At 42.4% G+C, this 17,470-nt stretch overlaps 1 protein-coding gene across 1 annotated transcript; it reads right to left on the reverse strand.

Moving 5' to 3' along the window:
- Nucleotides 1-2,523: 2,523 nt before the first annotated feature.
- Nucleotides 2,524-8,459, reverse strand: CALM1 (calmodulin 1). The gene is made up of 5 exons (XM_086463623.1): nt 8,428-8,459; nt 7,681-7,824; nt 5,484-5,590; nt 3,866-4,001; nt 2,524-3,637 (listed from the first exon to the last, which is right to left on the reverse strand). Exons 2-5 carry the CDS (start codon nt 7,748-7,750, stop codon nt 3,609-3,611), a joined length of 342 nt encoding a protein of 113 aa, XP_086319749.1. The 5' UTR covers nt 7,751-7,824; nt 8,428-8,459; the 3' UTR covers nt 2,524-3,608.
- Between the last annotated feature and the right edge of the window lie 9,011 nt (nt 8,460-17,470).

Consider the following 17,470-nt stretch of genomic DNA (forward strand, 5'->3'; position numbering starts at 1 on the left):
CATGTGCATTTAATGCATTAATAAGGGCTAAGGTAATTTCTTGATCAGTTTTTGATAGTATCTGTGTTTCTGAAACTGCACAACTGTGAAAAAACAGCTGGGGGATAAGAGTCTTTACCACATCAGTAACACCCGCCCCCCCCTTTGCCCCACCCCACCCAACAAAACAAATGCCCCATACCTGGAGACATTTCAGTGCCTGAATTATTAATAAAATAAGCATGATAATGAATAATCTATGTTAAGCATTTTCTTACCCTTTATTTTTTCATTATGATCAGAAGAGGAATATGATTAACAGCAGTTTAAACTTTAGCAGTACAATTTCAGTATTAAATATAAAACTACACTGCAAGTTGATGTATTTTAAAAATGGTTATGTATACTCTAGCCTTAAATTTATGTATCAAATACAAGTAACTCAATTGTTTCTTGCCTTGACAATTAACATATCTAACAAATTTCAACAAGCCAGACATCCATCTTTTCCATTAAAAAAAATAAGCAAGCACACCAACTCTTATTCGTAGCAAGGGGGTGTAAAGATTCAACACTTTCCTGAGTGTTGTGCAAAGAATAACAGGTTCGAGAAAGTCAGTTAAATAAGTGTAATGATAAACCTAAAGCTAAGCTGGAGGACCTTTTGATTAACTTCATATTTCATATATTACTTGCATCAGTTGAGAGCAACATGAGTTACAGAACTTCCATGAAAACAAGCCACTTACAAGCAGGTGGTTAAGCTTGATCAGTTTATTAAAAGGATTATATGACACGGTTGCCTGCAATAGCAGGGGACTGGATCTGATGACCCAGGAAGTTCTTTCCAGTCCCATGTTTCTAAGCCATGCACCAAGTGTATCCAGCCCACACTTTCACATTTGGAAAAAGCCAAAGCCACACACGCACGCACTCACAGAAAAAAAAAAATTTAAAAAAAGTCCTTGATGACACCATTTCATTTCTCTAGATATTCACTATGCAGAAGGGAACAGAGCTAAAGTCCTGTACAGAGGATACATTTACTCGAGGTTGATGTGGTACTGAAGTCAGTTAATAATTAGATACCTCCAGGCAGATTCAGTTACAGGGCATACCAACACTGCACACTGCCAGACAATTTCTAATCAAGCCAAGAACCTCTTGCAGGAATGAGGTCTCTTTGCTAGCAAGCACAGAGCACACTGAATAAGCTAAAAGCAGCTGTTCTTAAATGAACTACCCTACCAACCGTGAGTGAACAACAGATAGATGGTAAGAAGCATTTACCTACTAGACAAGATCTCTCTGCACACTCAGGCAGAAGTAATTAGTTCAGAGCAGCAACTATTGCTCCTACCTTGCCTGTCTCTTGAGTACGTTCTCTTTAAAAGCTGGTCTACAGAATCAGTGCAGTCATTCTCAAGCACTACCAAAGTAGAGTTCGCAGCTGCCATGCAAGACTCTACTTTCAAAGGGCAGTCAGACATTCCCATCATCATGGCCAGTTTGCTAGGACAGCATACACAGCCATAGCAAAAAGTCTTTGCAACTAGATCTAAACAATTGCCTACATTCAGCCCATCTAACTTTTAGGCACTTGGTTAAGGTGTCTGGGTCCCTAGTCACCCAGAACTCCCCCACCCCCCAAGGAAAAAAAAAAATATCACTGAAGGCAGATAGTCTCAATTGCCTTCTGGAGGTGTCTCTTGACCCCCACTGAGCAAAGCTGCATTTCATGCAACAAAGTTCTTAACACAGGCACCTCAGTTAGACAGGATGAATGGAGACTCATCTCCTTCAAGGGATTGTATTAATACTCTCCAAAACCAAAGGCAATTAAGCAATTAAAGTTTGCAACTCCAGTCACATTTGGAAACAAACTTACACTCAGGTAATTAAGCTGTAGTCCCTCCCTCCCAAGCATAAATCTTCCAAAAGGAGGATCCACCATTCAAAAAAAAAAAAAGCATTCTTCTTTCAAACAAAGAAGAGTGGACACAGCTGCTTTACCACTCATTCATGGGGAGGCTGAAGATCAGAGAACACTTACTCAGAGACCTGGAATGACTAAGCACTGCTAATGCATGCAAAGCAGAAGTAACAAGATGGTTTTTAAATCAACCCTAATTCTCTTCTCCACCCCACAAAATTCATGCAAGTGTTTGAGAAGATAGTCAAGACATAATAGCCCCAGTTTCCAAAAAGGCTTAGGGGTTGGTTTGATTTTGGTGTGGTTTTTTTTTTTTTTTTTACATATTGTAAAAGATATATCCTTTTGTTTTCTTTCTGTGGGTAGAGAAAACCTTTTTTTGGCATGTTTGAGAATCATAGATATCTATGAAGTCCATGCTGTCTAAATTCTCCAACTAGTTTCTATAACCTGTCAAAAATAACATAAGCAACCTATACATGTTTCCCCAGTATTGACATGCATGCTTAGAGCTCTCCACTTTAGTGAAATGAGGTGTTACTTCTGTGCTGATAGTTGACGAGTCAGCATTACACGACTTTGAGACCAACTAAATTAACATTGTCGTAATATGAAAGGCAAGCACAAGTTCATTTATTTATAGCAAAGGTCTTGGGTTACAGGAGGTCAGTTCTTGCCATCTTGAAAAGATAGGGGATAACTTATTGCATACATGTGCATTATAATTTAGCAGCAAGTCATTCATAGAAACACTTCCCTCCTACTGCTTTTTTGGTTTATCTCAATTATATATATATTTTAGCTTTACAAAGCATTTAACACCACCTTTAAGTTAATGGTCTTTTATTGGAAAAAAAGACTAGCATTTACAACTTGGAATGGACATAAATTGTAATATCTTGAACAGCGATGTTGATAGTTGTGCTGAAGTCCACAGGCTACTCCGCCAGCTCCAAGTCATGGTACAGAAGGTTTTAAAAATATGAGAGTCCAAAGATGCTCCCTTGGTGAAGGTTTCTTTTAAAAATTTTGTGAACGGTAACAGCCCGACACCCGTTTCACTATAGTGCAATGCAGACAATGTTAAACCAGTATTTTAACACAGACATGCCATCCATAGTTAAGATCATCGTATTTTTGGAGCACACTGCTACGTACAGGAGAACCATTCAACCTTTAGGGCATTTTCGCTAAGTTCTGCATCCTTCAACCATTTTGCTGCATACCATCCTGAGGTATAAACCAATTTTAAAGTAAACCAGCTATGACAATTTCTACTACAAATTGAACTAGAATCCACTGTTGAACAAAAGAGTGGATCCTTTAGGTTGGTTTTTTTTTCCTTTTAATACAAATGTCTGACTGTGCTCAATTGTCAAGCTGCATGCATGAAAAACTGGCCAGCCCAAACAGTGTAATAGTCATTAGCAAATGGAACTTTTGAGTTCACTAAGTGCTTCCTTTTTTTTTATTTTCAAGGTAGTACAATTATTTATATTGTAAAACTGATGTTTAACTTTATCTTTTGGGGACAGGACCACCAACCATTACATGCAGTTTGTGGACAGAAGGTATTTTGACATTCAGTTTTGCTATACAGAAACAGAATGAATAAATGAACATTTTTTTTTGCAAGAGGTAAGTAAAAGATTCAATTTGATTCTTCTAGAGGAAAAAAGGTGTAAAGGAGGTCTCTTCACTTTGCAGTCATCATCTGTACGAATTCTGAAAAGATAAAATGTCACTGTGATTTATTGCTTCCAGCATACTTCGACTGGTACGTCTCTCAAACACACTTCGCATAAAAAAAGCTCTTTTCACTGCATTGAAGTTTTTGTTCACAGAAGTGGACAATCGAATAAACTGGTGTCTCAAGGTACCAGAAATTAATGCCCTATGCAACAGGCTTTCACTCAGAGTAATGGTTTTCAGTCAAGACAAGCAGCTTCTTACCTTCATAGTTGACTTGCCCATCCCCATCAATGTCTGCTTCTCTGATCATTTCATCTACTTCTTCATCTGTTAGCTTTTCTCCTAAGTTTGTCATAACATGACGTAGTTCTGCTGCACTGATATAGCCATTGCCATCCTGTGAGGAAAGAGTTGCACAAGATCATGATCAACAATCCTGACATGGATGAACTCTGAAACTACATCTAGGTTTCCAGTAACTGCTTCTGAACCAGCCTTACAGCACTTGACAGATACACAGACCTGATACACTGTATAACCCTACAGTATGTACCAGTTCCATTGCCTTACAAAGCCACACACCACTGTATCATTCTATACAATTACTGTACTGTAAGAATACCTGTATGCTTGATTTGTAGCTGTGATAAGGTATTTTTAATGCTTTTAAAGAGCTTTCAAAAATAAACCCAGAAACAAAATTGTTTAGTCTCTGCTGCCTAAGCAAGGCCAAAAAAACCCCAACCAACCAATTTTCCCATCAGCAAAAATAAAGCCAGCTTTCTCTTCTGTGTAATACTACCCCTAACCAGACTGCAGGTGCTAGGTTAGGTTTCTTAGATAAAACAAAACAGAACAAACCTTCTAAGAAGGTATTTAAATTCTACTCATAAGAAGTTGTGAAAAGCTTTGTGGCAGAAAAAAAAGAAAAAAGAGAACTTCTAAGTCAGTGTTCCCATGAACACTACTCAAACCTAGAGCTCATCCCTAGCCATTTCAGAAACTGTCCTCTTCCATATACAGGAAGAATATACTAGCTTAGAGCAGGAGTTCATACAGCCATCACCAGGAGATAAGCTACCTCAACAGCTTTAAACACAAATCTAGTCTGCAGAAATAACCCTACAGGGTAGATGAAGTGCTAACCAATCAAGCATTCCCACTAGCACATTTTCAGCAAAGTACTGGAGACTGCTGCTTTTTTTCCATAAAAAGGAGAAGTAATAAGGCTTTCTTCCACACATGTGTGCATCAGCTTAGCAGCTGCACCATCCATTACTCAACACAATTCTCTTGCAACATCTGTCATATCCAAACAATCCAAAGAGGGGAACCCCTGTTCTGGAAATAACTGACCTTCATCATGTATGCCCAGGTATCCTTAAAGATAGAAGGAGTTGAGCTCTTAAGTTTCCCTGAAAGCAACCTCACAGTTCACATCTGGGAAACAGAACATGTCCCTCTAAATACTGACATCATCTTAGCTTCAAAAGCTTCTATGAAGTATAAAACCTTGTGCTTCCATGCAAACAATTCCCCATTCCCCCACAGTCAGAAGGTACAGAAAAATCCCACCCCTCCACCCCCAAAAACCCCTCCATAGCACAACAAGCATCAAGTTCTGGTCATTTCTGCTCCTGAAGAAAGGCCAGAAAGTTTTCCTCATGGATGAGCCTAAAGCTTTGACCTGCTGTGTAAAGCAAGTAGAACCAGCCTGCAACAAATCTGGTTCTGTTTCCAGAACAGTCCTTGCTGTTTCCATCCAGTTCCTCTACTTCTACTAGAGTAGTTTTTTCCCCTTCTAGACAAGAACAAACACACTGAGGAAAAGATGGACACCATTACTGCTTCTAAAGAATATTTGTACTTTTATTAATACCTTGTCAAAGACTCGGAATGCCTCACGGATTTCTTCCTCGCTGTCTGTGTCCTTCATTTTTCTGGCCATCATGGTTAAAAATTCAGGGAAGTCGATAGTGCCATTGCCTTAACAAAAAGAAAATTCCAAAAATTAAAACTTCCATGCTTTTCCTTATACAAAAAAAAAATCTGGCATTTAACTTTGCTTGAGGCAAGACTGACAGATCCTCTGTAAACCATTCATATAGAAATGGATCTTCTCCCTAAATGGCTACCACTGCATTTTTGCTATTACAATGTGTAGTAGCCACTGTCACTGCAGTGTTTCAGCACAACAAAACCAACTGTCACCTTCTCTCTGTGTTAAGCCACTGTTTGCCACCCAAGTTGCAAGTAAAATGTCAGTCTGATGCTCCAAGGTGAAGCAATACTAAGACCTATCTTTACTTCAAATCACTCCGCAAAATTAGTTGCATAGTTTCAGAATCTCCCAATTGCTGTGACAGACTCCAGAAAAGAACATATTATAAAGCTGGCACTTTATATATCCTATCCAGGATACCTAAAATCTGACAAAACTACACTCCACTAAGCTGCTCAAGTACTTGTTCCTTGTTAAAAATCAACTTCCTTACCAACCTACATTATACATCACAGAAGTAATGCACCACTTTAAGGTGCAACAAGGATCTGCAAATTCCAATGACATGAGAAAAGCTGCCATTATTTGGTATTTCTGATACGCTTAGCTGTAGGTGTTCTTATAGGTACTTCACTGCAGAACTGAAAATCCCTGGTAACATCCAGGCCTCACCCCTAACATTTTTAGAAGTTATTCATTCAAAGTAAGGATTAAAACTTCAGGCTGCTCAAGGCTATGAGAAAAGTGGGATGGTAAAGAAACAAGTTCTTAAAAACACCTGAAACTAGATTTGTATAGTCAGGATTCAGCCCTATATGACTAAAAAACCTGCATTAAATAGTTCACTGTGCAGCTAAGATCTACTCATTGCTGGAGGGAAATGTAGAAACTCATTGGTTAACCACACCAAAGCAGCTAATTAAATGCCATTTAAGAAAACCTTTGCAGTTTAGCAATTCCAGATTAAGAAATACACAGCTATTTATCACCGTGGCCAGCTTTACCTACTATCTATCAGCTAAATCTGAATACCAGTCTTGTACTCAACTTTGAAAAATCCTCAATGAGCACGTAGAATAACAGCAAAGCATTCTGCCATAAAACAAGTTTAAACAGATGGGCAGGCATATTCACTGAAGTCCTCAGTCTCTTTTCATTTTTAATCTGCCAGTGCACCATTGTGGACTACATCCTAGAGAAACCACTATACACAAACTCTATGTAGCACTGCAAAGCCTAAAGTTTTGTAGTATCTGCATCCAAGAGTTAGCAACTAAGGTCAAGTTTTAGGAAAGTAGTTGTAATCAATGTAGTTGATCATCAGATAATCTATAGTCCTGCCAATATACTTTCACTCTTCTTTTAGAGAGGTATTAGAGAAAAATCACTGTCACAACTAACATAAAAGATCAAAGCCTTGACACCACTGAGCAGGGGAAAGCATTTTTCCTTTTCATAACTGCTAGCCTGTCTGGAATCTCAGAAACAAGATGCATAGCTACCCTTTCTGGAATCCATTTAAAATAATTATGATAGAAAAACTTTCCTGCTTTTGCCTCCAATTCCTCCCCTCTGTCTATTAGTGATCTACACTACATTAGACTATACAGCCTCTCCTATTGTTTTCAATTCTTGAAAGACTAGCATTATTCCACTCCTACTACATTCTTGGCCTTAGACAAAACCACAGACATTAGTACAGCTATTAAGACCAACACTGGCTGACGAAACTTGTATAGAAAAGCTGGGTGGAAACACAGGTTACCAGCAGGTCAGGGCAAGTCAGATAACAATAGGAAGCCTGTGACCCATAAAATATTAAAAGCAAATAGTGTAACTTTGTCTCTGCCCATCCCCTTTCTTAGATTCTCACTAAAACTGTTAGCATCTTTGACTGCTGTGCAGAGAGCAATCAAGACTGACACCTCTCTGAGTTTAGATTCTATAGAGTATTTCAAAACTGCTTAAAGAGACCAATGCCACAGAATCATCTCTACACAGACCAAGCCCAGGTGTGGCAGTCATACACACTTAAGGTGATCACAGCACTAATAACTACCCTTCCAACACTTACCATCAGCATCTACCTCGTTGATCATATCCTGCAATTCTGCTTCTGTTGGATTTTGACCCAATGACCTCATGACAGTTCCCAGTTCTTTTGTTGTGATAGTACCATCACCATCTTTGTCAAATAGGGAAAAGGCTTCCTTGAATTCTAGAGGCAGAAACAGTCCCAGTGTTTAGTAACATCACCAGCATGATAAATCTGTATACTAAAAAATGCACTCCACTGACAACATCTGGTACAATTTTAAAAAACATTTCACATAACTGTCCATGTATTGAGAGAATTAACATTCTCTAATATTAATATAAAACTTACAGTACCACCACATAAGTCACATAATATATTCAAACTTATTTCAAGTGGCTATTATCTGTATTACAACTCTATAACACATTTCAACATCATCCTGCTTGAGGCACAGTTGGCACCATAAACAGCAGCTGACTGGGACAAGAGTAGGGACCCACTGGATTCCCCTCACCATTAACAGACTTAAGGGAAAAGTTAAGTGTTGTCATTTACCACCTATTTTTAAGGCAGCAGACAATAGGAATGGATGTCAGCCACAAGCAGGTGACTGGTCTCCAGAAAGTCAAATAATGCTCCTTCTCCTAACCAGTTTGAATTACAGACACGTTGACAGAAGTTATTTAAAAGACATTGGCTTATATTAATGTGTAATAAATCCATTTTAGGTTTATTTGTTGCCATTTCAAGTTTATCTTCACTTTATTAAAAAGAAAAGAGTACCTAGGTCTGCTTTGACTCCAAGAAGTTCACTTGAGTCTAGAAATTATTTCTGTTTGCAAGAAATCTAGAAGGACTTGGCTCAAGTCTGAAAGTCTAAAAAAAAATCATTATCTGTAGTCCAAGGAACAAGCAGTCTAAATTAAGAGGCAATGAACCAGTAATCTTCCAGAATTTTTTTAAAAGTGTTAGTACATATTTGAAATTGTCAAAAAGGTTTTTTCCCCCATTATGTTTGAGATGATATATTTTCTTTTAGTCACAAGGAGTTAGCAAAAAAAAATCATTTCTCATCGAGATACTTACCAGCAATCTGTTCTTCAGTCAGCTGATCAGCCTACACGAAGAATAGAACATTTTAGAATACTGTTTACCTCTAGCTACATCAAGCCACAACACATTTCTTTTAGACTTCAGTAGCAATGTATCATTACTTTTACAAAGCCATTTTCAAACCCTGGCATTCTACCTCTTCATGGAGATTCCATTCACCTACACGTTGCAGCTGTTTCCAAGAGCATATAAGCTATCTTGCTTTGAAACTGCACATGAAGAACCAGACATGCCATTCTTCAACTTGGAGAATGTGATTTGGTCAAGCAAAGGACACGGGGGCAGGCTCCTTGCAATTGGTCAGAGAGGCATGAAATCCTTAATGACATGTGTTTGGGGTTTCACATCACATCGGATGTCATTTCTAGCAGTATAGTGACCCTAATACTGCGGGGGGGGGTATCTGCACATTAGTGGACTAATGACAAGTGTGCCACCTAGTGATCTAACCCTACTGAAGTCTGCCCTCCCCCACCACATTGCATCAAGTATTAGCCTACTGCAAGCTTAACAAAAAGGAAAGGACTGTGGTGTGATATTAGGAGGAATTACTACTCTGTATTATGGAGATTTTTGCCATCTCTGACAAAGAAAATGCCCGTTTTCAAGCATCATATAATTTTTCCATTCAGGCAAGCAGTTTAAGGTGCCTCACACTGATATGCAGGTTGTTTTTACACATCACCTTAAGTGGCAAGATTTAAAATGCCTGCTTAAGATCTTCTGTACATCAAGAGGCCACTGCTACATTCAAAGGCATACAGCTCAGTGGGCAATTAAATGGGTTTCCCAGAGCTTAACTGTGCTAGCCACATCCTTCCAGAAGCCTCTCCCTTCTGTATGGATAGAGCATCACAAAACACTCTGCTGTTTGGACTCAAAGGAGTTAACCAGGTCTTTATGGAAAAATATAAATTTTCTTAGTAATTAAGAAAAAACCCTGGATTTTACACACCTAGTCACAAATACTGGAGACTACAAGGTACTAACTCCTTTTAAACTCATTTTACTGCACAGCTTTTACTAATAGAACAGAGAGTTTTGTAGGTCAGAGAAAGCAGGCATCTGGTAAACCTTTTGTCCTGAAATACTATTCTTCAAGAACAAAAACCATTTAACTGCAGCAAAAAGCAACAAATACAATGGAGAATTAACAGGCTACATAATCTGTTAAGCACCTGCACAGGGTCATAGGATAGGGCTGAAAGCCTGGTATATACCTTAAATGACATACACAAATTTCACCTGTAAACAGGCATTGATTGGGGTTGGGTGTTTTGGGGTTTTGGTTTCATGCCCGTATGTAATGATTAAACAATTCCCCATATGCACAGGGGGTTGAGAGGAAGAAAAAGGTAGAAATGCTAACAGATGAAGACAGAGTTCAAATTTAATAAATCTTTAATAACAGCAAAAAAACTTGTGTTCAAAATCCAGTTCGACTTTCCACGCTCTCCTTTGATTTTTCCAGAAAATGCGAGGTTTTACTTAAAGATTATCTAAGGAATTTACATAACAGACTCAATGCCCCGCAGAACAGGAAACAGAGCCACACCTCGGCAAAAACCTCCAACCCACAGCACCGGCTCACTGCCCCACTAGCCGGAGCTCGCCAGATGTTTCTAAAAATCAGATTTCGAATTAAAAAGAAAATAAACTTCCCACACACCGCGATGACAGAAGCATGCAACCGGACCCCAAACCGCCATGAGGTTCACCTTCCCGAGCAACAGGCACAACCCTTGCCCGCTCGCCCTAGCTACAGGACAAAGGTACCCAGGGCTGGAGCCATCACCCCACCCAGCCAAGTCATCAAATCCTGTCCTGGTGATGTCAGCCTTCCCCGACGGGAAGGGGAGATGGAGAGACAGAGCCGAGGAACACCCAGATTGCCAAAATGCGACTAGAGGTCAGCCTGCAACTGTTTCGCTGCTGTCGTAGGAAGCGAAAAACCGCCGGGAAAATCCCAGCCCTTCCTCTAGCCCTCTTCTGCGAGGAGTCCGGGCTGGCACCGCAGCGCCCGACGGCCACGGATGATGCCCACTACCGAGGCGTTCAGGAAGGCGAGGCGGAGGCTGGCATCGCCCGGGCGGGGGAGCGGGAGGCTCGCAGCCCGCCCGGCGCAACAGGCGCCCTTCCCGGCCGGCAGCCACCCACTGCTGCAGTGCGTCCCCGTTTCCCCTCCCTCTCCAGCCGCCGGCCACACCACGTCCTCATCCTTCAGCCGGGAGGGCGCCTGAGCTCCGCAGCCAGCCTTCTCCATCCCTTTCCCCCCCCTCCCAATCCCGGCGGTGGGGGCAGCGGCGCTTCCCCCGCAGCCCCCGGGGGAGAAGGAAGGCTGCGCTCCCCGCGCCGAGCCCCCCATGGAGGCATTGGGCCGCTTCCAACCGAACAACGCGCACTGCGCCCCGGTCCTCCCCAGCCGGGGGGTGCGCGGGGGCTGGGGAGGAAGAGGAGGAGACATGATGTAATGCAGACAACGATGGGCTTCGCCGCCACTGCTGCGTTTTTCTGGGGGATGGGGGGAAGGGGGGGCGAGGGCGCAGTAGCTGCAGCGCGGTGCCCTCCCCCGGGCCGCCCCCCCCCTCGCTCCCTGCGCACTGCAGCTGGTGCCGGAGCCGAGCGGGTTCCTCGCCCGCAGACCCGCGCCCCGCCCGGCACGGCCCCCGCCCTGCAACGCGCCCTGCCCGGCGGAGGGGCCCCGGCCCCGGGGAGACGCGCCCGGCCCTTTCCGGAGGGGAGCGAACGCCGCATGCGGGGGAAGGCGAGGCGGGGCCGCAGCGGGACGGCGCGGGGCCGGGGCGCCCACACGGCAGGCCCCGGGGAAAGGGGAAGGAAGCGGCGGAAGAGGAAGGGCCACAGCTCCGCGGCGATCCCGCGCAGCGCGCGGGGGGGGGGGGGGGGGGGGGCGTCGTCCATAGCCACAAGCCCGCTCACCCCGCGGGGAGCCGGACGGCAAGGGCTGCGGCCTCCCACCGCCCCCTCCTCCCCGGGGAGGAGTGGGGGGGGAGCCCCGCGGGAAGCCGGCTCCACCGCACCGACCGTCCCCGGCGCCCCAGCGAGCCCCCTGAGCGCCAGCCGACACCCCGCGCCGCGATCGGTCGAGCTACCTACCATGGCGCGGCGACGGCGGGCCCGGCGGCGGCTGCACGAACTGCGCGACCACGAGCGGCGGCGGCGGCTGCCTGCTCCCCGGCGCGGCTCGCAGAAGTGCTGGGGGTGTGAGCCTGCGCCGTCCCACTATATATGTAAGGCTGTATCCCTCCGCCAGAGCGGGGCCTTTTTCTCTCCTCCCCGGCGCGGTATGTGAGGGTGACTGCGGCGAACAGCCCTGCCCCCTCCGCGCCCGGCCCCTCCCCTCCCCTGGCGGGCCCTCTCCCCCCCTCCTCCCCCTGCGGCCGTTCGCCCCCAGAGGTGCGGCCGGCGGCCGCCTGCCCGCTGCGGGAGCTGGGGCCGGGGCGAGCTTCAGCCCAGCGGTTGCCCCCTACCCCCTCCCCATCCCCCGCCGTGCTGCTCTCCCCTTCCCCTTCCTCCTCGTCCCCTGAGGTAAGCGCTACGCAGGGACAGGCGGGTGAGCAGCCCCCCCACCCCTCACCCCGCCCGAGGAAGAGGCCCAGCTCCCGGGGCGACGCGGCTGCAGCCAGCCGCGGGCTGCGCGGCCGCCCCCCCCCCCCCCCTCCTCCCCCAAGCCGAGGGGCCAGGGCAGCCTGGCCCCGGCAGTGGCCATTTTCCGCCGAGCGCTGGCGCCGGCGGAGACCGCGGGGGGCGGCCGGGCCGGCGGGGAGAGAGCTGCCCGCCGCAGGGCTGCGTCACCGCGGGGACCCCGCCGGGTGCGGCTGGCCCCGCGTTGAGACCTCTCCCCATCTCCTCGTCGCTCTCTAGGCTGGGACCCCCGGGGCTGAGGGGGCTCTCGGCCGAGCTGGTGCGTTTCGGTTTTTCTAGACAGCATCCCCGCTGGCGCTGCGGTGGCCTGCGCTCCCCCGGGGAGCGCGGGGCGGCATCTGGGAGAGGATGATGGCACAGGGGGGATCGCGTTAATAAAGCACATTCTTCGGGAAATCTGAACGACAAGGCGGGTATGACAGAGACGGTAAAGCTGGTATGTTGAAGCGAGCACAGCTGCCTTTTTTTCAGTCGTAGGGCAAGCACCAAAATCTAGATGACGGTAAAATTCAATCCAGAATCAGATCGTCTACAACTGACGTGTCACTTGAGCCCCTTCTCAGCAGAAGGGCTGAAGCCTACAAGTGAGAGGCAGCAAAAGCATGTCCTGATGTCAAATGTTTTCTTCGTTTCTCCTCTGTCCGCTCTGGGTTTGAGGATTTTGTCCACCAACTGATAATAACCCAGGTGAATAAGGTGAATATTGTAGCTTTCACACTGTACCTCCTTTAATAGGCATGGAAGCACAAACATGGACCCACACTGGAATCATGGATTTCGGTTCCGTTCATGACAGGTACCCTTAGATTTTGAGCTTCCTTGTAGCTCAAGATATTTTTAGCTAAGGTTTTAGCTTGGGCCTCTCTGGATTGGGAAGCTAGCAGTATTTCCAATGTGGGCATAATTCTGATGATCTGCTTGCAGTATAGCATTAAATCTTTTAAAATACATTTTTCTATTTTGCTCTTTCTGAAAAATCGTGCATACTTCCAGTGTTTCAAATAAAGACAAAATCAGTTGGGTTCTGTTTGTTTAACAATTTCAATAGCTCTACCACTGAAGTTAAAATTTATTTGCCTGCCCTTCTGGAACACAGTGGTAGGTTGGCAAACACAACAGTTACCTGTTTACAATCTAGAAGGATTTCTCATAGCAAACAAAAGAGCTTATTTAATGTGTCATAGTTTGGTGACCAAACCACCCTAACATTTGTGTAGAAACTAGCATACGAAATGGTGTCAGAAAACCAATTTGCAGCTGGCTAGTCTGCAAATGATAGGTTTACAGACAGCTTCCATTTTAGATGCAGAATGCCCAGCCTCCTATTTTTAATATACTTTTTTTTTTTTAACTACTAAGCAGTGATGTTGGATTTTTAATATTTTTTTTCTTGCTATGGAAGAACACATAAATTGATCTTTTGTTTTCAAACCAGACCAACAATTTTAAGCTCTTATTTTCCCAGCTTAATTTCTTTCTGGAAAACATGGCACAACGTTCAATTGATGTGGGCTTCAAGAGCTTTTGCTTGGATAAGTGAATCTTGGAACTCCCCGAGTTGCACAGGGATGTGTGAAGAACAATGTTCATGAACAAATCATTTACCTCATTGTTCTGGTCTTACACAGGTGAAGATCTTGTTATTGAAACACTGAATTCTATATAAATATTGGGCTAAGAAATTTGTACAATTGTCTCACAAAGATAAAGAGTTAATGCAGTCTCATGATCTTTGGCCAAAATGTTTCTAATGTGGAAGGCTGAAGGTATTATTAGGAGAATAATCTTACCAACATTGAAATGTGATGGTTTAGAATGTGAGTGCCTTATTTTAGAGTCTTTAAAGTTAATTTTAAGTGCATGTAATATGTTCTTGGGTTGATCTAAACCTTCACTTGTTAGAAAATGAAGGGATTAGATTTATCTGTTGAGGAGAGACTATGAGACTAGTAATTAAAATGTATATAGATTCTCTTACAAACTGTCAGCATTACAGCATTTGAACATACGTGAAGAAACTTGGAAATGTGAAGTAAAAAGCCACTCAGTCACATTCAATGCATGTTGCCAAAGATTAACAGGGCCTTTGAGCAGAAGGATTGCTGTGCATTTATTCCTTTTTTTTTTAGCTTTTTGTGTCTACTTTTGCTAACTCTTGATGGTTCATGCTAATAATTCATTTATATTAAAAATGAAATTTTAAAATAAAGTTACTTTTAAAGTAGTTTGGAATATAGTTACCTTGCTTTATTTAAGAAAAATTTCAAGATGATCAATTAAGGTGCCACAGCTAGGTTCTGCAGTAGTTTCTGTTAAATTGAATCGTTCTGTATTTGAATATATTTCATAGCTAATGCTCCAAAATAACATTCTGACTAAGGGGAATTTTTTTTCCTAATTTGACATACGGCAGTGATAAATGTAAACAAAACAGAATGCTAATATTTTGCTGCTTATTTTATGTAGAAAAGCCCTCATCTAAACTGGCATCTGCCTGCTCTTTGTAAATTTGCTTTCACTCAATTGTACAGCTAGATTTTGATCAGTATTCTTTGTTCTCTTAAAATTTACATTCAGTTGTGGGCAGGCAAGAAATGCCCCTGTCATTCCAATGACATACAATGTCAAATGATTTGCCAGGGTCTTCTACAGTCTCATTCACAATCTCCTGGATCTCAGTGGGAGCTGAACTGTGCCATGGAATTACCCAGTATTTGTGCCTAAAACCATAGAACTTGGCCATCCCATTGCTACAGAGCTTTTTTATGAACAGAGGGGTATGCAATAGCTATTAAGATGAATTTCTGACTGGATAGATTTACTGTTCTAAATTATTTTACTTTCTATCACTGAGCATACTTTGGTTGACTTGTGTTTAAGCTGTAATAGTAACAAAAGATTATTTTATAAATTTATTAGTTGCAGTGAAAGACTTACAACCATTCTACCTAGTGTTACATTTTCAAATTTTGCCTTAGTGTCCTAGTAAGGTTACAGTGTTGGTCTCTCTTTCTGCAGAGACTTATGTCCATTCTTTGGGAGCAGTGTAAGATAGAAGGAGGAATTCTGTTAAGAACTTGTAAAAATACTAAGCCTGACTACTTACGTGGCCAGGTGTGCTTTTCAACCTTGGCTTTGTTAACATAAGCACTGAAGAACATGGCCTCACACATATAAATTGTTTTCTCATATCATATATACATAAGCTAAAAAAAATCAAAATTAAAACATTTCACAGACATCTGCCCTGGGAGAATGGATGTGAGAACAGATGGACAGAAGTTTGTCTATCATATAATGCACAGCTGGGAGGCTGATATTATGACAATAAGCATAGATAACCAGTATATAATAAGTTAGAAGTATAAGAAGCCAAAATCAAGTATATACGTGCATGCAACATCTGTGCAACTGGAACAAATTCATAATTAGTTTTCATGGCTATAATATTGCCAGTTACATGTGTGAGCTACCCAAACTGGGTTTGAATTTGTTGTACTGTCTTTCAAGTCAATTGGAATTCTGTTGGTATAGCAAAAAATAGGTTTTTACCCTCTCTATAAAGTTCTGATCATATAGGCAGTGTTTTTGGGGGAGACAGTTTTCCACAAAATCAGTATTTCTAAATGCCATTGGCAGCTGTGAAAATCTAAGCCAGTGTCCTTATAAAAAATACTCTATGGGCTTCACTAAGATTGTAGATAAGTGGGTGGAACTCCATTGAAATAAAAAGCTATAACAGAATTGAATTTGACCACATTACAAGAGGTGAAAATAAAATTTGCTTTAATCTTAACATTTCCAGACCTGGTAGCTCTTTTAAATGGGAACATGCATGTTCCTGTAGGTTACTGTTTCTTTTTGAGAGAGAGAAAAAAACTCACAACCCCCCCCAATCTTTTATATGCTCATGATTTCTTTGTATTTGCCTCATTCCCACTAGCAGGTATCAAAATCACATACAATTATTGATTTTCACGGAGCATGAAGCCTTAGAAGGCCATCTATGTAACTGAATAATGGTAGTTGCTACCTATGTTGTGTGTCCGTTGTCTTGTGCAGTTTTAGATGGTGATATAAAACTGATTTAGCTGTTGGTTACAACTAAATTATTAATACATTGCAATTAATTTAGTGAATCCTTTTCTACATAGCTATGTAAATTCACATCCTTGAGGCCAAATAATTTGAAAAGTTTAATGTTTTAAACTTAAGGCAGTTTGAGTTGGGAACCATAAAAATCCTATCTTAAAAAGACTTGCACTGATGCAAACTACAGACCTGCTCCCATACATAAACTCAGTTATACATCCTGCAGATCAAACATTATAAAATTATTCTTTTAAACCAAAGAGTTTTCCCCTACTTTTTTTTAGACTTGAAATGTAAAATAAATGAAAAAAGAACAAAACTTTTCCACAGTCTTAAAAACCCAGCCTTTCTTCAGAGTCCTATGAAGAGTTCTCGAGAAACACTGGAGTATGTGTTTCATTGTCAGTTTTCGTAATTGCAAGTTTCATAGGAAGGTAAACATTGGATGATTCACGATCTAAACAGAAGTTACTCGTTCCATTTTTCTGTTGTTTATGTTTTGTTATCATTAGTGTTTTTATGGATAAAAGCCAAATTGTATCCACGATTTTTCAAGAATCAAATGCAGAAGATGACAGAATATTTATGTATGTTTGCTAAGTATTTCATATTTTTACATCACATTGTCAAGCATACCTAGGTCATGCTTCTTCACTGTTGGATACATGTATATGAACTATATTCTCTGATGATGATTCCAGTTAATATATCTGTCAACGAAAAGCAATTTATTTTTCCCACAAATATATTTAAAAATATTCTGTATAGAAAGAAACATACAGGCACAGCCATTCTAATGATGGGGAAAGTTCCTAATTCTAATTTCAATAGAGTATTCTTCAAAATTTTAAATGATGCAAGTAACAAACAATAAACCAATTCTTAGTCAGATTCACCTTATTAGGAATGGCTTGAGTTTGCATTTCATTTCTTAAGAATATGCTGGAAAACTGAGTGG

The sequence above is a fragment of the Leptosomus discolor genome, chromosome 3 (genome assembly GCF_034619465.1).
Source record: "Leptosomus discolor isolate bLepDis1 chromosome 3, bLepDis1.hap2, whole genome shotgun sequence".
Taxonomy (NCBI): Eukaryota; Metazoa; Chordata; class Aves; order Leptosomiformes; family Leptosomidae; genus Leptosomus; species Leptosomus discolor.

Coding starts and splice junctions, on each gene's coding strand:
- CALM1 (XM_086463623.1), bottom strand. CDS start 7,750: ATGAGGTCATTGGGTCAAAATCCAACAGAAGCAGAATTGCAGGATATG. Junction 5,591..7,680: donor CAACGAGGTAGATGCTGATG/GTAAGTGTTGGA, acceptor CTTTTTGTTAAG/GCAATGGCACTATCGACTTC. Junction 3,638..3,865: donor TGGGCAAGTCAACTATGAAG/GTAAGAAGCTGC, acceptor TTATCTTTTCAG/AATTCGTACAGATGATGACT.